Consider the following 20,843-nt stretch of genomic DNA (forward strand, 5'->3'; position numbering starts at 1 on the left):
TTTCTTTTTTAAGAATATATAATCAAGTAAGTTACTTTCCTATTTTCTTGCTTTGTTTAAGACCTAAGAAAATTATCATTCACCACACCGCTGTTAAATAATTTCTTCTGGTTATTGATGATATGTTTTAATACTATTTTAATTAAAAATAAAAGACAGAGCCAAGGAGTGAGCTCTCAGCTCAGGGGTTGCCATAAACCGTGATCCGTGGCACAGTCAGGACACTGCTCTTCCAGCAGGGACCCAACAAGTGGCAGATCCGGGGAGACTCCCCTTCCTCCCCCAGGAGGAGCAGCGCGGGAGTGCACCACAGGGATCTGCTGGGTTTGGAGACGCCACACGGGGTCATGTGCCAGAGATAGAAACGTTCGGTCACAGGCGGGTGAGCACGGAGTGCGGCCAGAGACCAGGGAGACGGGAGTGACTGACGGCTTTTCTCTGGGGACTCGCTGAGGAGCGGGGCCCCGAGTTCTCGGTTCCTCCAGGGCGGAGATTGGGAGGCCACCATTTTCACTCTCGTCCTCCAAAGCTGTATGGAAAGCTTGCAGGGAACAAAAGCTCCCGAGAGCAAACCCGAGCAGATTATTTAGCCTGGACTGGGCAAGGGCGGGGCAATTCCACCTCCGGCAAAGACATTTGGGAACCATGGCAACAGGCCCCTACCCCAGAAGATCAGCAAGAACAGCCAGCCAAGACCAAGTTTACCGATCAATGAGAATGGCAGAACTCCAGCGCTAGGGGACTCCTGCACATAGAATTCATGGCTTTTTTCCCATGATTCTTTAGTCTTTCAAAGTTAATTTTTTTTAATTTTCTTTATTTTTTTTCTATTTTTTTAGTTGAATTTTCCTTCTTTCCTTTTTCAACCAACATCTTATCAATTGCTTTTCTAAAATCTTTTTTTAATTTTCATTTTTACAGTAATATTCTATCTCTTCATTGTATTTAACCTTATTTTGTATATATATAAGTTTTTCTTTCTTTAAAATTTTGGGATACAATTTCTTCTAACAGACCAAAATATACCCTAAATCTAGTGTATGATGTTGTCCTAGTCTCCCTCCTGATCACATTATCTCTCTCTTTTTTTTTAATTTTTTTTTAATTCTTTTTTCAACCAACTTCTTATCTTATCAATTCCTTTTTTAAAATCTTTTTTAGGGCGCCTGGGTGGCTCAGTTGGTTAAGCGACTGCCTTCGGCTCAGGTCATGATCGTGGAGTCCCGGGATCGAGTCCTGCATCGGGCTCCCTGCTCGGCAGGGTGCCTGCTTCTGCCTCTGACCCTCCCCCCTCTCATGTGCTCTCTCTCTCTCATTCTCTCTGTCTCAAATAAATAAATAAAATCTTTAAAAAAAATAAAATAAAAAATAAATAAAATCTTTTTTAGGGGTACCTGGGTGGCTCAGTTGTCAAGTGTCTGCCTTCGACTCAGGTCATGATCCCAGGGTCCTGGGATCGAGCCCTGCATCAGGTTCCCTGCTCCGCAGGAAGCCTGCTTCTCCCTCTCCCACTCCCTCTGTTTGTGTTCCTTCTCTCGCTGTCTCTCTCTCTCTGTCAAATAAATAAATAAAATCTTTAAAAAATATAAAAAATAAAATCTTTTTTAATTTTCATCTTTACAGTCATATTCCATCCCTTCATCATATTTACCCTTATTTTTGTATATATATGTTTTTCTTTCTTTAAAATTTTGGGAGGCAATTTCTTCTAACAGATCAAAATACACCTAAAATCTACTGTGTGGCTCTGTTCTATTCACCAGCCTGATCATATTCTTTTTTTTTTTCCCCCTTTCTTCCCCCCCCCCCCAGTTTTGGGTCTCTTCTGATTTGTTTAGCATATATTTTTCTGGGGTCGTTGTTACCCTATTAGCATTTTGTTCTCTTATTCATCTATTCTCCTCTGGACAAAATGACAAGACGGAAACACTCACCTCAAAAAAAAGAACAAGAGGCAGTACCGACTGCCAGGGACCTAATCAATACAGACGCTATAAGATGTCGGAACTAGAGTTCAGAATGACAATTATAAAGATACTAGCTGGGGGGCGCCTGGGTGGCTGAGTCGTTAAGCATCTGCCTTCGGCTCAGGTCATGATCCCAGGGTCCTGGGATCGAGCCCAGCATTGGGCTCCCTGCTCAGTGAAAAGCCTGCTTCTCCCTCTCCCACTCCCCCTGCTTGTGTTCCTGCTCTCACTAACTCTCTCTCTGTCAAATAAATAAATAAAATCTTTTAAAAAAAAAAGGTACTAGCTAGGCTTGAAAAAAAGCATAGAAGATACTAGAGAATCCCTTTCTGGAAAAATGAAAGAACTAAAATCTAACCAAGTAGAAATCAGAAAGGATGCTAATGAGGTGTAATAAAAAATGGAGGCTCTAACTGCTAGGATAAATGAGGGAGAAGAGAAAATTAGTGATATAGAAGACCAAATGATGGAGAATAAAGAAGGTGAGAAAAAGAGATAAACAACTACTGGACCATGAGGGGAGAATTCCGAGAGATAAGTGATACCATAAAGTGAAACAACATTAGAATAATTGGGATCCCAGAAGAAGAAAGAGAGAGGGGGGCAGAAGGTATATTGGAGCAAATTATAGCACAGAACTTCCCTAATTTGGGGAGAGAAATAGGCATCAAAATCCAGGAAGCATAGAGAACCCACCTCAAAATCAATAAAATAGGCCAACATCCCGACATCTAATAATAAAACTCACAAGTCTCAGAGACAAAGAGAAATCCTGAAGGCAGCTAAGGACAAGAGGTCTGTAACCTACAATGGTAGGAACATTAGATTGGCAACAGACCTATCCACAGAGACCTGGTAGGCCAGAAAGTACTCACATGATATATTCAGAGCACTAAATGAGAAAAATATGCAGCCAAGAATTCTATATCCAGCTAGATATGTCATTGAAAACAGAAGGAGAGATAAAAAGCTTCCAGGACAAAGAAAAACTAAAAGACTTTGTGAACACCAAATCAGCCCTACAAGAAATATTGAAAGGGGTCCTCTATGCAAAGAGAGAGCCAAAAAGTAACATAGACCAGAAAGGAACACAGATAATATACAGTAACAGTCATCTTACAGGCAATACAATGGCACTAAATTCATATCTTTCGATAGTTACCCTGAATGTAAATGAGCTAAATGCCCCAATCAAAAGACACAGGGTATCAGATTGGATAAAAAAACAAGACCCATCGATATGCTGTCTGCAAGAGACTCATTTTAGACACAAAGACACCCCCAGATTGAAAGTCAGGGGGTGGAAAACCATTTACCATGCTAATGGACACCAAAAGAAAGCTGGGGTGGCAATCCTTATATCAGACAAATTAGATTTTAAACCAAAGACTATAATAAGAGATGAGGAAGGACACTACATCATACTTAAAGGGTCTATCCAACAAGAAGATCTAACAATTTTAAATATCTATGCCCCTAACATAGGAGCAGCCAAATATATAAGCCAATTAATAACAAAATCAAAGAAACACATTGACAATAACACAATAATAGTAGGGGACTTTAATACCCCCCTCACTGAAATGGACAGATCATCTAAGCAAAAGATCAACAAGGAAATAAAGGCTTTAAATGACACATTGGACCAGATGGACTTCACAGACATATTCAGAACATTCCATCCCAAAGCAACAGAATACACATTCTTCTCTAGTGCCCATGGAACATTCTCCAGAATAGATCACATCCTAGGTCACAAATCAGATCTCAACCAGTACCAAAAGATTGGGATCATTCCCTGAATATTTTCAGACAACAGTGCTTTGAAACTAGAATTCAATCACAAGAGGAAAGTCGGAAAGAACTCAAATACATGGAGGCTAAAGAGCATCCTACTAAAGAATGAATGGGTCAACCAGGAAATTAAAGAAGAATTAAAAAGATTCATGGAAACAAATGAAAATGAAAACACAACTGTTCAAAATCTTTGGGATGCAGCAAAGGCAGTCCTAAGAGGAAAGTATATAGCAATACAAGCCTTTCTCAAGAAACAAGAAAGGTCTCAAATACACAACTTAACCCTACTCCTAAAGGAGCAAGAGAAAGATCAGCAAATAAAGCCTAAACCCAGCAGGAGAAGAGAAATAATAAAGATCAGAGCAGAAATCAATGAACTAGAAAGAACAGGAGAACAGGAGAACAGATCAACGAAGCTAGGAGCTGGTTCTTGGAAAGAATTAATAAGACTGATAAACCCCTGGCCAGACTTATCAAAAAGAAAAGAGAAAGGACCTGAATAAATAAAATCATGAATGAAAGAGGAGAGATCACAACCAACACCAAAGAAATATAAACAATTATAAGAACATATTATGAGCAACTATATGCCAGCAAATTAGATAATCTGGAAGAAATGGATACATTCCTAGAGAAGTATAAACTACCAAAACTGAACCAAGAAGAAATAGAAAACCTGAACAGACCCATAACCACTAAGGAAATTGAAGCAGTAATCAAAAATGTCCCAACAAACAAGAGCCCAGGGCAGATGGCTTCCCCGAGGAATTCTACCAAACATTTAAAGAATAATTAATACCTATTCTTCTGAAACTGTTCCAAAAAATAGAAATGGGGGCGCCTGGGTGGCTCAGTTGGTTAAGCGACTGCCTTCGGCTCAGGTCATGATCCTGGAGTCCCGGGATCGAGTCCCGCATCGGGCTCCCTGCTTGGCAGGGAGTCTGCTTCTCCCTCTGACCCTCCTCCCTCTCATACTCTCTGTCTCTCATTCTCTCTCTCTCAAAATAAATAAATAAAATCTTTAAAAAAAAAAAATAGAAATGGAAGGAAAACTTCCAAACTCGTTTTATGCGGTCACCATTACCTTGATCCCAAAACCAGACAAAGACCCCATTAAAAGGAGAACTACAAACCAATATCCCTGATGAACATGGATGCAAAAATTCTCACCAAAATACCAGCCAATAGGATCCAACAGTACATTAAAAGGATTATTCACCACGACCAAGTGGGATTTATTCCGGGGCTGCAAGCTTGGTTCAACATCTGCAAATCAATCAATGTATACAATACATTAATAAAAAAAAAAGAACAAGAACCATATGATCCTCTCAATAGATGCAGAAGAAACATTTGACAAAGTACAGCATCCTTTCTTGATTAAAACTCTTTACAGTGTAGGGATAGAGGGTATGTACCTCAAAATCATAAAAGCCATCTATGAAAAACCCACAGTGAATATCATACTCAATGGGGAAAAACTGAGAGCTTTTCCCCTAAGGTCAGGAACATGGCAGGGATGTCCACTATCACCACTGATATTCAACATAGTGCTAGAAGTCCTAGCCTCAGCAATCAGACAACAAAAAGAAATAAAAGGCATCCAAATTGGCAAAGAAGAAGTCAAACTCTCACTTTTTTTTTTTTAAGATTTTGTTTATTTATTTGACACAGAGACAGACAGAGAGAGAGAGCAGGAACACAAGCAAGCGGAGTGGGAGAGGGAGAAGCAGGCTTCCCACCGAGCAGGGAGGCCAATGTGGGGCTCGATCCCAGGACTCTGGGATCATGACCTGAGCCAAAGAAGGCAGATGCTTAACGACTGAGCCACCCAGGCACCCCAACTCTCACTTTTTGCAGATGATATGATACTTTATGTGGAAAACCCAAAAGACTCCACCCCAAAACTGCTAGAACTCATACAGGAATTCAGTAAAGTGGCAGGATATAAAATCAATGCACAGAAGTCAGTGGCATTCCTATACACCAACAACAAGACAGAAGAAAGAGAAATTAAGGAGTCGATCCCATTTACAATTGCACCCAAAACCATAAGATACCTAGGAATAAATCTAACCAAAGAGGCAAAGAATCTGTACTCAGAAAACTATAGAATACTCATGAAAGAAATTGAGGAAGACACAAAGAAATGGAAAAATGTTCCATGCTCATGGATTGGAAGAACAACTATTGTGAAGATGTCAATGCTACCTAGAGCAATCTACACATTTAATGCAATCCCTATCAAAATACCATCCACTTTTTTCAAAGAAAGGGAACAAATAATCCTAAAATTTGTATGGAACCAGAAAAGACCCCGAATAGCCAGAGGAATGTTGAAAAAGAAAAGCAAAGCTGGTGGCATCACAATTCCGGACTTCAAGCTCTATTACAAAGCTGTCATCATCAAGACAGTATGGTACTGGCACAAAAACAGACACATAGATCAATGGAACAGAATAGAGAGCCCAGAAATGGACCCTCAACTCTATGGTCAACTAATCTTTGACAAAGCAGGAAAGAATGTCCAATGGAAAAAAGTCTCTTCAAGAAATGGTGTTGGGAAAATTGGACAGCCACATGCAGAAGAATGAAACTGGACCATTTCCTTACACCACACACAAAAATAGACTCAGAATGGATGAAAGACCTAAATGTGAGACAGGAATCCATCAAAATCCTTACGGAGAACACAGGTAGCAACCTCTTTGACCTCAGCCACAGGAAATTCTTCCTAGAAATATTGCCAAAGGCAAGGGAAGCAAGGGCAAAAATGAACTATTGGGACTTCATCAAGATAAAAAGCTTTTGCACAGCAAAGGAAACAGTCAACAAAACCAAAAGACAACCGACAGAATGGGAGAAGATATTTGCAAATGACATATCAGATGAAGGGCTAGTATCCAAAATCTATAAAGAACTTAACCAAACTCAACACCCAAAGAACAAATAATCCAATCAAGAAATGGGCAGAAGACGTGAAGAGACATTTCTGCAAAGAAGACATCCAAATGGCCAACAGACACATGAAAAAGTGCTCAACATCACTTAGCATCAGGGAAATCCAAATCAAAACCTCAATGAGATACCACCTCACACCAGTCAGAATGGCTAAAATGAACAAATCAGGAAACGACAGAAGTTGGTGAGGATTCAGAGAAAGGGGAGCCCTCCTACACTGTTGGGAATGCAAGCTGGTGCAGCCACCTGGAAAACAGTATGGAGTTTCCTCAAAAAGTTGAAAATAGAGCTACCCTATGATCCAGCAGTTGCACTACTGGGTATTTACCCCAAAGATACAAATGTAGGGATCCGAAGGGGTACATGGACCCCAATGTTTATAGCAACAATGTCCACAATAGCCAAACTATGGAAAGAGCCTAGATGTCCATCAACAGATGAATGGATAAAGAAGAGGTGGTATATATATATATACAATGGAATATTATGCAGCCATCAAAAAAATGAAATCTTGCCATCTGCAATGACGTGGATGGAACTAGAGGGTATTATGCTAAGTGAAAAGTCAATGAGAGAAAGACAGGTATCATATGATCTCACTGATATGAGGAATTTGATAAACAAGACAGAGGATCATAGGGGAAGGGAGGGAAAAATGAAACAAGATGAAACCAGAGAGGGAGACAAACCATAAGAGACTCTTAATCTCAGGAAACAAACTGAGGGTTGCTGGAGTGGTGGGGGTGGGAGGGATGAGGTGGCTGGGTGATGGACATTGGGGTGGGTATGTACTATGGTGAGCACTGTGAATTGTGTAAGATTGATGAATCACAGACCTGTACCCCTGAAACAAATAATACAATATATGTTAATACGAAAAAATACCATTTTAATTATGTTTACTTTGTATCTGACTATAGAAAGCTGTATCTTCAAAAATAATTTCAGTAATTCTCACTCTGATCACCATAAAAAAAATAACAACTAAATAAAGAGAGGAAAAAATAAAAATAAATTTTAAAAAATATGTGTGGGATGATAATTACTACCAAGAAACTTGACGAATACAATAGCTTAGTGGATAAGAACAAATTTTGGAGTTACCTAAATCTGTCCTGCCTCTTATGAACTGTGTGTCATGAGCTGAATTGTGTACCCCCACCAAAAAAATGTATATGTTTTAACCCGTCAGGAGCTCAAAATGTGACTGTATTTGGAGGTAGAGCCTTTAAAGAAGTAATTAAGCTAAAACAGGTCGTATGAGTGGGTCTTCATCCAGTATCATGTGTCCTTATAAGAAGACAAGATTAGGACATAGACAAACACAGAGGGAGGACAATGCATGGGAAGACCGGGAAGAAGACAGCAATCTGCAGTCCAAGAAGAGAGGCCTTAGAAGAAACCTAAGGGTGCCTGGGTGGTTCAACCTGTTAAGCGTCTGGCTTCAGCTCATGTCATGATCCAGGGGTCCTGGGATGGAGCCCACATCAGGCTCCCCGCACAGCAAAGAATCTGCTTCTCCCTCTCCCTCTGCCGCTCCCCCTGCTTTTGCTCACTCTCTCCCCTCTCTCAAATAAATAAATACATAAATACATCTTTTTAAATTAAAAATTAAAATTAAAAAAAAAAAGAAAAAGAAGAAACCTACATTGTAGACACCCTTATCTTGGATTTCTAGCTTCCAGAATTGAGAAAATAAATTTCTGTTGTTTGAGCCACCCAGTCTATGACAGTTATGGCAGCCCTAGTAAACTAATATACTATGTGAGCTTGAATAAATTACTTAAATTTTTCTAAAGCTCAGCTTCCTTAGCATAAAATGGGGACAATAATAATGCTTGCCCTATAGGGTTGTTGTGAGAATTAAATAATGTTTGTAAAGGGTGCCTGGGTGGCTCAGTCGTTAAGTGTCTGCCTTTGGCTCAGGTCATGATCCCAGGGTCCTGGGATCGAGTCCCACATCAGGCTCCCTGCTCGGTGGGAAGCCTGCTTCTTCCTCTCCCACTCCCCCTGCTTGTGTTCCTGCTCTCTCTATCTCTCTCTCTGTCATATAAATAAATAAATTCTTTAAAAAAAAAAGAAAAAAAAATAATGTTTGTAAAGCTCATAGCATTGTAATCACCAAATAAATTCTAGGTATTATCAACTTGAAGATTAAATGACGTTATACATGTTAAAGCACTTAAAACTCTGTCTAGTACATAAAGCTCTAATAAGTATTTTTAACAAATTTTCTATTTTTACTACATTTTCCTATCTCCAAATTAATGCTTTTTAGACCAGTCTAGCTTATTTGTGCCATAATTAAATTAGATGCAACAGATGTTGACCTACCAAGGAAATAACCAATCCAATCCAATCCAGCAAACATTTGCTGAGCACCTATATTTTGTCAACTTTATTTCCAAGTATTTGATAGACTCTGATGTTATATTAAATGCTATCATTTCTTAAAAATTCTATTTCTATTTGTTTGAAGTTCTGTTATAAAGAGCAATTTATTCTTATATGTTATTTTCTATCAGCCTTGTTAAACTTCCCTAATGAGTTAAAAATTTTATCTTGTGGTTTCTTCTGGATTTTTTTATATTCACAACCAAACCACATACAAATAAGAATTTTGTTTTCTTTCTAAATTTTATGTGTTTTGATAGACAAAACTCTTTAATTTTAAGAAATCAAATTTATCAGTATTTTTCTCTTACTCTCAGTGTCTTAAGAAACCCCTTCCTTACCTCAAGGTCCAAATGCAGAACCTCAGATTCAGGGGGTCTGGGTGGTTGAGTCAGAGGCCTGCTTGTTAAGTGCGCTGCCACCACCCCATTCCTGACCTAATGTCATCACCAATTACCTTTCCAAAAACTGGGCGACTGGGTTTCTCTGTCTTCAAAGTCTCCCAAGATCATTAGCATTCTCCAAGAGCTTCCCTTCCCCTTGCTTGCATTCTCCCCTTGGCTCTGCAGTTTCCTGCGGCCTTTTTCCCTCGCAAACTTTCCCACGCTTTCTTCACTAGCATTCTTAGAATTCGTAAACTCCTTCTGGTCCACAGCTTTCTTCAAAAGAGGGCGGGGGAGAGTAGTCTGAATTGGGTTATGAGGCCCCTGGCGGGGGTACCTCACCTCAGCCATTGAACTCACTTTGCCGGCCGTGAGTCTGTTCCAAGCTCCGGCTAAGGAGGCATCCGCCAGGCCCCGCCCCGAGGGGCGGGGTCCATGGCATCTCCTGCCCAGTCTGCCCTCGCGCGGAGCCCCGTTCTCTGGGAACTCACCTCCCCGACACTCAGGGAGGACCCTGTTAGAGCCGCCCTATGGCCCTAGTCTCAGACCTTCCCAGGGGACATGGGGTAGAGTGACACAAAGCACTCAGCTCGTGGCCCCACCGATGAGCTTCCCTCCGCCCTATGGAAAAGAGTGGCCCCAGAGAGCACTTATAAGGCTCCCGCACCTAAATGCATTTATCAGTTATGGTGACTTCCCACAATACATAGCAACATGCAAATATAGCGGGGAGTACCTCCCCTGTCCCTTGTCCGTGTCTTCTCAGGACGCACGCACGCGCGCTGTGTTCCCGCCCTGTGACTCTAAGCGGGCAATTCCTGGAAGAGGCTTGCTGACGGGAACGTTCAGGCTCCATGGCTGCCCGACGGCGGGGGACGCGCAGCGGCGGGGCCCGAGGTTCGGTGCACACTGTAGGGGGCGAACGCTGCGGGGCGACGAGTCTGACGGGGAACGGGGCCCTCTGCTCTAGCCCTTTCCCTTCCGCCGCCCCCTGACCCGCCCTTGGCTATCAAGCTAGTTTAGGTGCTAAACTTTTTAAGTTTCCGTTTTCAGAGCTTTTTGGATTACGGAATTGTGTATAAGGGCTTGTGGACCTGTAGTAACTAACAGAGTGCCAGCATTATTTTAAATACTTAATGCCATCCAATTAAAAAAATTTTAAGATGCATCATTATTTTATGTATAACTAGGAAAGGAGAAAATGCTTCCAATTAAGACGTGATTCATTGTTTATATGTCATCCATTGTTAAGTGCATCCCAGTTTCAAAGATAGTAAAATTCAGGTCTTAGAACTGATGAGTATTATACCCTGTGTGTTATGTTCTTAAATGCATCCATCCTACAAATGTGTAGGTCCATCCTACAAATTAGGTAGTATTTTGTCATCCTCTGGATTTTACAGTCGGGGCAATTGAGGTGCAAAGAGATGAAATAACTTCTACAAAGTTCCACAGCTGTTGGAGACAGGGCTAGGCTCTAAACTAGAGACAGATTCCAGAGCACTCTATTAACCATTATCTCATACCACCTTAGGTAGTTTAAAGATAGGTATTGGGAAAGTTTGGGGGCACAGGTAAACAGAGATAAGCAGTCTATGACACTCATGCCTCAGGCTATGAGCTCACAAGAGCCCTGGGGCTCCATTTTATTTTATTTTATTTTATTTTATTTTATTTTATTTTATTTTAATTTGGCTAGAATCGCAATTTAGGAAGTGATTTCTCAAACTATTGTCAAGAACAGTGGCATGGCAGTTATTTCTTTGTAAATTTACAAAACCATCTTGAACCATTTCTTTAAAAAGATGATGTTTTCTCAAAGTAGGATTGAAATGAGTGGGTACTCATTCTTTCTTTTGATTCTTTGCCCATTCTTCATGCCCATGGCTTCTGTAGCATTAAATGAAGCTGGAAGAGTTCATAATGGCAGCACGGCTATAGAAGACCCTCCTCCTGCAAAGAAAACTCGAAGATGCCAGAGGCAGGGGGTGAAAAAGGAGCCTGTGGCTGGAGGAGAGGCCAATAATGACAGGACAGAAGACAAGCAAGGTCAGCTTCAAGTGGTAGGCCAGGAAGGACATGGCCTAGCAGGATTGTCTATGGGAGGGGTGAGGGCAAGGGATGCCTTGTTCTTTCAACTCTTACTTCTTCCTTTCTTGAAGATATAATTAATTTTCTATCCTTCGGGCATACCACAGTACGAATCTCCTTTCTCAGAATCTTCAGTTTCATGTAGTTTAGACAGATTGAGACCTGGACAGATCAGGATTGCTTGGGAAGGGCAAAGTTCATTATGAACTTTATTATAACTTTATTGTTATAGCTATTTTTGATTCCCATACAAGTAGCTGTAGTACGTATCTGTCTTCCCTCAGAGTCTGTGAAGACCTTGCTGTTAAAGGGCAAAGCTCCCGTGGACCCCGAGTGCACAGCCAAGGTGGGGAAGGTGAGAGACTCCTTTGCCTATCGATTTCTCAGAGAGCAGTTTTTCTTTTGCTACTGGGATTCCTGTCCAGAACACTGTTAGTATTCATTTTAGGAGTCCTCTCCAAAATACTACTAGTGATTAATTTTCTCCAAGGCTAACATATGGGAGTGGTGGAGTTTGGCATTAATAATCAGGGTGTTTTTTAACTTCTGGGGTTGTCATCAGCTTTCCACACCTCATTCTCTTTCTCAGTTAGCAAATTATGCCATTATCAAGGAAGACCCATCTTTGTTCTAATGAGAAACTGTGCTCTGGTATGGCATGAATTACTGATGAATGGGAAAAGGATTTGAAGAATACGGAAGAAAGGCTTCCTTTGGAGCAGCTTAAAGGAATTTAACTATTAGAATCATTTGTTTCTCTGTAATTACAAAAAAAAGCAACATGTTTTCATTATAGGAATAACACATTATGTGTAGAAGAACATCCCTTTGCAGTTCTTTCCCTGGAAGGTAGATATTGGTAGTGCTGGAGAATGACGCCTTGAGACAGAATAAAATTTAGAGCATCACTAAGGATCTCATGAGGACTGAGACTATACTAATGTCAGTGTTTTCCTTCTCTCTCTAGGCCCATGTGTACTGTGAAGGGAATGATGTCTATGATGTCTTGCTAAATCAGGTAAGGGGAAGAGCTGTTCTATGTATGGGAATTTTTTCCTTGATACTTACTGATGAGAGTGCCCCAGCGCCCCTATCTTTAATTCTGAAGTCCCTGATACTAGCCTTATAGTATAGTCTTCTCCCTACAGCAGTTACTGGTACCTGTGACCAAGGAAGACATCAGTTTATGTGGCTCCCATTTGTAAACCTCTCTCTTATGTTCATATTTCTCTTACCATAGACCAATCTTCAGTTCAACAACAACAAGTACTATTTGATTCAGCTGTTAGAAGATGATGCCCAGAGGCACTTCAGCGTTTGGATGAGATGGGGCCGAGGTAATGACTCTTGTTATGGATTTTCTGATTTGTCATTCAGAAAGCCAGAAACAGGTTAGTGAGTAACCAGAAGATCCTCTGGGTTTAAATTGGTGGAATGGAGGCTTTATAACCTGGGAGGGGCTTGCAAATGGGAAATAGCAAGCATCTTCATTAGGAAGTTCCCACTGGAAAAACTAACAGCAGCCTGTTGAGGCTGGGAAGTGTCCTGCATTTGGTCTGCTAATGCTGCTCAGAGACTGTGGCAGTTAGAGGTAACTAATATCAACAGGATCAGTTTCCTGGGCCCATTTACCGTAATTTCCCTCTCCCCTTCCTGCCCATTTGTCAGATACTAAGCAGGGAGACCTTAGAGAGCTGGCTTATTACTTGAGAAAACTCTTCTTGGATTGGGAGGCAGGAAACCATCTTATATGTGGCATTTGCTTTGCAGTTGGGAAAACGGGGCAGCACAGCTTGGTGGCTTGTTCAGGGGACTTCAACAAAGCCAAGGAAATCTTTCAGAAGAAGTGAGTGCTAAGAAATGAGTACCAAAAAAATACCATTCTTCTTGGATGTATCTTCTTTAAGAATTTTATAATAAGTGTGGTTTGGCCTCAATGTTAATGTATTTCCACTGTGACATTCTATGACTGGGACACCAAACTGCATCCTTAGTTAGTGATTACATCACCTGGAACCTTGAAATTGACTAAAAACAGAAGAATCTAATACACTTAGCACATGACCAACAATTAAGGAAATTTGGGAAAAGTGGATGGGATGAGAATATTCAGTTAGAGTTTTAAAACTTCTTTCACTATGATACGGAGGCAGAGCTTTCTGGCCTCTGGGAATCTTTCAGAGAAAGGGATTAGAAAGGGGTCTTTTGTCTAAAATCTCAAAGGTTTTTGTGGGTATTTGGGGGCCTTTGGGAAGCTCAAGAGTCCTTTTTTCCCATTTTTTGTTCCCATTGACTCCAGAGCTTTTTTTTTTTTTTTTCATTCAGGGTCCTAATTTAGAATCCAGATTTTTGGGAAGTCAGATATAAGAGTTCTAAGAAATAGTTGGGGAAAAAAAATAGTTTGGAGGTGTTCTAAAGAAACAATTATAAGGGGCGCCTGGGTGGCTCAGTTGGTTAAGCGACTGCCTTCGGCTCAGGTCATGATCCTGGAGTCCCAGGATCGAGTCCCACATCGGGCTCCCTGCTCAGCAGGGAGTCTGCTTCTCCCTCTGACCCTCCTCCCTCTCATGCTCTCTCTCATTCTCTCTCTCGCAAAATAAAAAAAAAAAAAGAAAGAAAGAAACAATTATAAGCCCATTCCTAGTAGTAGACCCTTATTTGTAAGATTTTCTCACCATTGTGGATCCCACAGATTCCTTGACAAAACAAAAAACAATTGGAAGGATCGTGAGAAGTTTGAGAAGGTGCCTGGAAAATATGATATGCTAGAAGTGGACTATACCACCAATACTCGGGTAAACTCTGGCTATACATTTGGGGAGAAAACTGCTTCCTCTGAACCAAGGTGAAGTCTAGCAGAATGGCTTAGATCAGGTCCCAGACTAGAACAGATCAGGGTATCTTGCGTCTTGCTATTTCCCACCTAAGTAAAGGTAACAATTCCCTCAGGGGCAACTTTCACAGATCTTTGTAATCTTGAAGGGACTGTAGATTAAAGAGAGAATATGCTTTCTAGTCTCTATTATTTATTTATTTTTAATTTTAAAGATTTTATTTATTTATTTGACAGAAACACAGCGAGAGAGGGAACACAAGCAGGGGGAGAGGGAGAGGCAGGCTTCCCACCCAGCAGGGAGCCCAATGCAGGGCTCGATCCCAGAACCCTGGGATCACGACCTGAGCCAAAGGCAGACGCTTAACAACTGAGCCACTCAGGTGCACCTAGTCTCTATTATTTAATACAGTTCTTTTAAAATCTTTGGTCCTATTTCCAGAAGTTTATGGATCAAGAGAGGAGTAACATATAGTCACACTGATGAAACGGCACTTAAAGTTGTCTTCATTTCTGGTTATATACCACATGAAAAAAAAGTTAATTTCAACAAACTGAGTTGCAGCCAGGATGATGAAAGCTGTCACCTGCAGTATCTGAGAAATGTAAAAATCTTAGTCTTTTTAAGATGAGAAGATCTGAGACATAATAGCTGTCTTTACATACTTAACAACACATTAGGAGAGCCTTTTAGACTTGTTCCAGGAGTTTAACTATGGGAGGCACATGGAGGACTAGAAGGTGGAATCACATCAAGTACTCTAACTAGGTTAATAATGGAATGAGCCTGCGTTCAAGCAGGAGCTGATTGGTGTTCACCTACCAGGGATATTGTAGAGCCAGCCCTTGCAGGGACCTTAAAATAGATCCTTCCAGATTTTGTAATTCTTTTTTTTTTTTTTTGGCTGTAGATTGAAGAGGAATCAAAAAAGGAATCTCTTAACTCCCCTTTGAAACCAGAATCACAGCTAGATCTTCGTGTGCAGGAGCTGATAGAGTTGATCTGTAATGTCCAGGCCATGGAAGAGATGATGGTAGAAATGAAATATGACACCAAGAAAGCCCCACTCGGTAGGACTTCAGATTCTATCCCACATTCTCTCTTTGTATTTCCTAGTTCCTTTAATAGGACATTTCATCACCTTCATGATTTAAAGCTTGCTAATATTGTGAATGAAAAAAAGGAGATCTGGGGTGAGAGGTAGTGTGGGGGAGGAGAAGCTGTTTTGAGAGTTGAAAGGTGAGAGTCTTTGTCGGGTAGGCACATGAGTACAGTTTTCAGGATAGGACCCTAGTTGTGGGGTCTGACGATCTCTGGCTGGGCCTGCAGGGAAGCTGACAGTGGCACAAATCAAGGCAGGCTACCAATCTCTTAAGAAGATTGAGGACTGTATTCGGGCTGGCCAGCATGGACGAGCTCTCATGGAAGCTTGCAATGAATTCTACACCAGGATCCCACATGACTTTGGGTAAGGCCTGTGCTGTTACTTCTCTTTGGTCTTCTACCTAACTATAGTCTTCTTACTCTCATTTATAATGAAATGATCATCTTGGATAGACACAGAGTCAAAATGATTTATAGATAGCCTATGTAGTCAACTTACAAGTTTGGGATGCACTCTCCTGGCCTGATTATAACCATATTTTCTGACCGAGAAGAAGTTACCAAGAGAAAATAGGTCTAGATATCCAACCAACAAGTAAAATGGCTTGAGGCATAAAACTCCCTATTTCCTATTCAAATGACAGTAGGCATATAAAATACATTTTATCTTTGTTGATTCTATATTCTGATGCTTATTCTGTTTTTATTCCTTTTGTTGCTTTATAGAGCTCTGTGACCTAAAAATAACCCTGAGTGGTCAGCAGGTCTACTTCTGTTTCTATGCAGTACTATATCCAAGCTGCTCCTTGATATAAAAAAGATATAAAAGATATAAAAAATATATCTTATTTAAAAAACAAGATGTGGCTATTATCAAAAACAAGAAATAACAAGGGTTGGAGAGGATGTGGAGGAAAGGGAACTCTTGTATACTACTGGTAGAATTGTAAATTAGCACAGCCACTATAGGAAACAGTATGGAGATTTCTCAAAGAATTAAGACTAGAACTACCATATGACCTAGCCATTCCACTTCTGGATATTTATCTGAAAATTATGAAAACACAAATTCAAAAAGATATGCATCCCTTTGTTCATTGCAGCATTATTTACAGTAGCCAAGATATGGAAACAACCTAAGTGTTCATTACAGATGAATGGATAGAGAAGAAGTGGTGTATATATATATATACAATGGAATACTACTCAGCCATAAAAAAGAATGAAATCTTGCCATTTGCAACAGCGTGGTTGGATGGATCTTGATGGTATCATGCTAAGCAAAATAAGCCAACAGAGAAAAACAAATACCATATGACTTCACTCATGTGGATTCTAAAAAAAACAAAACAAAAATTCATAGGGTCACCTGGGTGGCTTAGTCATCAAGTGTCTGCCTTCGGCTCAGGTCATGATCCCAGGGTCCTGGGATAGAGCCCCACATCAGGCTCCATGCTCCACAGGGAGCCTGCTTCTCCCTTTCCCACTTCCCCTGCTTGTGTTCCCTCTCACTGTGTCTCTCTCTGTCAAATAAATAAAATCTTAAAAAAAAAAAATCATAGATACAGAGAACAGACAGGGGAAAGGGGTTGGGGGTGGGTGAAATGGGTGAAGGGGGTCAACCATATGGTGAGGAATAGTAACTGAACTTGCAGTGATCATTTTCAAATTATAAAGTTGTGTATATAGATGTAGATATATTAAGGGAACCCATAAAAAAGAATTTCATTTCTAGTCCCAGATGTCAAAATCTATACAGTGTGTTTGTTTTATCTTTAGTCTGTTACTTTTAGTCATGTGCCTTTGGCCACCTGTCAAGAGAACTGATTATGGATTATATCTCTGTCCTTAGACTCCGTACCCCTCCATTAATCCGGACAGAGAAAGAACTATCAGACAAAGTACAACTACTAGAGGTGAGATATGTGTGGATTGGGAAGTATTACTCTCTGGTTCCAAGTCCCTACACGTTGATCCTGTATCTCATCTTGCCAGGCTTTGAAAGACATTGAAATTGCCATTAAGCTGGTGAAGACAGAGCTGCAAAGCCCAGAACACCCATTGGACCAACACTATAGAAAACTACATTGTGCCTTGTGCCCTCTTGACCATGAAAGTTACGAGTTCAAAGTAAGAAAAATGATCATTTATTTTCCACCTTTAAGACCCATCCTCCTAACCCCACTGTTCTGTGACTACTTCTGGTTAAAAACAAACTTCTTTTTTTTTTTTTTTGTGAGCAGCAAGCAAGATTTATTGAGTGATAGTACAAAGCTCCTGAAGAAAGAAGGGACCCGAGAGGGTTGCCCAAGAGCAAACTTTTATATAGAGCTGAATTTCAATTTACCAGGAATTGGAGAAGGTAGAGCTCTTTCTCACTGTCTTGTGAGACCATTAGGGAGCAGAAAGTCTGCCAGTTTTTACCAGAAGCCCTGAGGTTCTTCAGCTCAGTCTGGTCTCTTACAGAGTCCACACCAGCCATTTCTTTCTTTTCACAGGTGATTTCCCAGTACCTGCAGTCTACTCATGCTCCCACACACAGAGACTATACCATGACCTTACTGGATGTTTTTGAAGTGGAGAAGGAGGGTGAAAAAGAAGCCTTCAGAGAGGACCTTCATAACAGGTTCAGTTTAGCTTTGGGTTTGGGAGGACATTCCCTTGCCTGAAGTGCAGTTATGGGACTTCCAGAAAATGGCTTTTTTATGCTTATGGCCTATCTCTGCTGGAGAGCAAGAGAGTACAATAATAGTGGCTTTTCCCTAGGATGCTGCTGTGGCATGGTTCCAGGCTTAGTAACTGGGTGGGAATCCTGAGCCACGGGCTTCAAATTGCCCCACCTGAGGCTCCCATCACAGGTTACATGGTGAGTAGAAATTGAATCCTGGAAGGAGGCACAAGGATAAAGGATACCATAATTTTCTCAGTCCTTCGTCCCCCCCCCCCATTTTTTTTAGATTAGGATTCAGCAGTACCCTTCCCAAGAATTAAACCAGCTCACTGATAACCCTGACATATTTTTTTCTTTTTTCACACCCTGACATTTCTTACTATGTCCCTCTTTCTTTAAATTCCTAAAGATATCCCTTCTGCCGGCTCAGAAAGCAGAAACTCACCAATACACCTGCTTTCTGGAAAAGAATTGCAGGGGGAAATGGAGAAGGGTCTATAATGTGTTTAAGATCATGGAAACACAGGGTCAGTGATACAGGCCTCCGTTCTAACACAGTGGATTAAGTTTGTTTACATATTTCAGTTTGGGAAAGGAATCTACTTTGCCGACATGTCTTCTAAGAGTGCCAATTACTGCTTTGCTTCTCGAGTAAAGGATACCGGACTGCTGCTTTTATCAGAGGTGAGATGACCATATTTATGATCTCTAGCTTATTATTAGTTCCTGTTTTTCCAGAGAGAAAAGTTTGACTCCAGAACCAAGAGGTTCACCTGGGAGAACTTGAGAGGGGAGCCAAGGGCAATTTCCATTCCATTCCTCTGCAGGACGAGGGGAAGAAAGTACCGATGGGATTTTTTTGTTTGGCCTTAGAGCCATCCGGTTCTCAGTAGGATGTGGGTGTTTAAAGATCTTTTGCTTTTGCAGGTCGCTCTGGGTCAGTGTAATGAGCTACTAGAGGCCAATCCTGAGGCAGAAGGATTACTTCAGGGCAAACACAGCACCAAGGGACTGGGCAGGATGGCTCCCAGACCTGCCTCCTTCATCACCCTGTGAGTACTCAGAGACTCTAAGGCCAGAAGGCTTCTTTTGGCCAGATAAGACTCTGCTTTCTATATTCCGACTTCTGACCCAGAGGCAGATGTTGACACACTTTTTTCCATTTGGCAGGAATGGGAGTACGGTACCCTTAGGACCAGCAAGTGATACAGGAATTCTGAATCCAGAGGGCTATACCCTTAACTACAATGAATTTATTGTCTATAACCCCAACCAGGTCCGTATGCGATACCTTCTAAAGGTTCAGTTTAATTTCCTGGAGCTGTGGTGAATGTCAATATTAAATAAACCAGATAGGTCTGATCTTCAAAGAAGAAAATAGGCAAGGTTTTACTTTTGAATTTTCTCATCTTTTATGTAATAAAAATAGCACAAATCTACCACTGGCTTCTTTGGGCTTTATTTCTCCAACCACATATTTCTTCTCATGTTTGTACTTCATTTTCAGGGCAGAAAGTACACATTGCTCCATGTATCCCACAGCTAGCTGCAAGTTACTCAGGATCCTGTTCTTCACAGCAGACTAGCCTCTGTGCATTGAAGGATGTTAATGGAGACGGATGCTTTTCCCCATTTAAGTCAGTTTTTCTGCAACCTGGAGTTTGTTGGGTATTATTACAAGAAGGGTAGAGACAACAGAGGCTGCATTGTTCCCTTTCTCCCATCCAAATCTTCTAACTTGCCTTTTTCCCCTGTTTACCAACTGTAGACCAGGTCTCCCACCACTTATCCTAGGGTTCAGCAGATGTCCAAAAATCTGGAAGCACTTAGAGGACTTGTCACTAACCCTAAATATATCTCAGGGAGGAAAGGAGAGAAACAGAATGAGTTTTGACATGCCCTGCTCCACCTAAGAAGTACCAAAGTCCAGGTCAGATCCAAAGACTTCCTGATTATTTGTAAACACATGCAACACAAATACACGTACATACATACACACATACACACACACATGTACACCATACTTCCTTAGATAAAAGTAAAGGTTATTTAAATGAAAACAGTAGGCTGTAACTTTTTAGAGACCAGATTACCAATATCTATCAAAATTTAAAATATAGATACCCTGGGGCACCTGGGTGGCTCAGTCGTTAGGCGTCTGCCTTTGGCTCAGGTCATGATCCCAGGGTCCTGGGATCGAGTCCCACATCGGGCTCCCTGCTCAGCGGGGAAGCCTGCTTCTTCCTCTCCCACTCCCCCTGCTTGTGTTCCTGCTCTCGCTATCTCTGTCTCTGTCAAATAAATAAACAAAAAAAAAAATTTTTTTTCTTTAAAAAAAATAAAATAAAATAAAATATACATACCCTTTGACCTGAAAACTACAGATGTACTTGTCTGTATAGATGATGTCAGTGCAGCATCGTTATATGCAAAGATCCCTAGATAAGGAACTAGTTAAATATACCCACTCACTGAGCTACTGTACTGCTGTTAAAACTAGACTACACACTTCTCCAAAAAGTAGAAGAGAATACTTCCCAAATCATTCTATCAGGCAATAGGAAACCAAAACCAGATAAAGATACCACCAGGAAAGAAAACTATAGACCAATGTCCCTTAAGAATACATATGTGCAATAAA

General features: G+C 40.9%; 3 protein-coding genes across 20 annotated transcripts in view; 1 reads left to right on the forward strand and 2 right to left on the reverse strand.

The window, feature by feature from the left end:
• Positions 1-10,133, reverse strand: part of CCNB1IP1 (cyclin B1 interacting protein 1) — a 39,613-nt gene extending 29,480 nt beyond the window's left edge. Inside the window, exons 1-3 of one of the 3 annotated variants that reach the window (XM_064570740.1) lie at positions 9,577-10,133; positions 4,935-5,030; positions 1,395-1,552 (exon numbers count right to left, since the gene is read on the reverse strand). The gene's annotated coding sequence lies outside the window, so the exon portion shown is untranslated. The remainder of the gene's footprint in view (positions 1-1,394; positions 1,553-4,934; positions 5,031-9,576) is intronic. The other 2 variants (XM_064570737.1, XM_064570742.1) reach the window with 2 other exon arrangements.
• Positions 10,134-10,264: 131 nt separating this feature from the next.
• On the forward strand, positions 10,265-19,641 carry PARP2 (poly(ADP-ribose) polymerase 2). The gene is made up of 16 exons (XM_045900433.3): positions 10,265-10,399; positions 11,399-11,551; positions 11,878-11,948; positions 12,561-12,611; positions 12,834-12,930; positions 13,364-13,439; positions 14,286-14,388; positions 15,338-15,497; positions 15,757-15,895; positions 17,384-17,447; positions 17,527-17,661; positions 18,030-18,157; positions 18,298-18,397; positions 18,788-18,886; positions 19,130-19,254; positions 19,373-19,641. The coding sequence occupies exons 1-16, from the start codon at positions 10,357-10,359 to the stop codon at positions 19,530-19,532; spliced, it is 1,704 nt and encodes a 567-aa protein (XP_045756389.1). The 5' UTR covers positions 10,265-10,356; the 3' UTR covers positions 19,533-19,641.
• A 63-nt stretch (positions 19,642-19,704) lies between these two features.
• TEP1 (telomerase associated protein 1) overlaps positions 19,705-20,843 on the reverse strand; it is a 42,062-nt gene continuing 40,923 nt past the window's right edge. For 11 of the 16 annotated variants that reach the window (XR_010405094.1, XR_010405099.1, XR_010405097.1 and 8 more), the window contains one exon: positions 19,892-20,493. The gene's annotated coding sequence lies outside the window, so the exon portion shown is untranslated. Of the gene's footprint in view, positions 19,857-19,891; positions 20,494-20,843 lie in introns of those variants that run through there. The other 5 variants (XR_010405091.1, XR_010405090.1, XR_010405087.1 and 2 more) reach the window with 5 other exon arrangements.

The sequence above is a fragment of the Mirounga angustirostris genome, unplaced genomic scaffold (genome assembly GCF_029215605.1).
Source record: "Mirounga angustirostris isolate CCGP_5_RB_7025 unplaced genomic scaffold, mMirAng1.0.hap1 SCAF_9, whole genome shotgun sequence".
In the NCBI taxonomy this organism is placed as follows: domain Eukaryota; kingdom Metazoa; phylum Chordata; class Mammalia; order Carnivora; family Phocidae; genus Mirounga; species Mirounga angustirostris.

What these genes read in the sequence shown, in the direction of transcription:
- PARP2 (XM_045900433.3), top strand. Translation starts at nt 10,357, where the DNA reads ATGGCTGCCCGACGGCGGGGGACGCGCAGCGGCGGGGCCCGAG. An exon ending in TTGGATGAGATGGGGCCGAG is followed by an intron (nt 12,931 to 13,363) that starts GTAATGACTCTT and finishes TTTGCTTTGCAG; the next exon opens with TTGGGAAAACGGGGCAGCAC. An exon ending in CCTGCCTCCTTCATCACCCT is followed by an intron (nt 19,255 to 19,372) that starts GTGAGTACTCAG and finishes TCCATTTGGCAG; the next exon opens with GAATGGGAGTACGGTACCCT.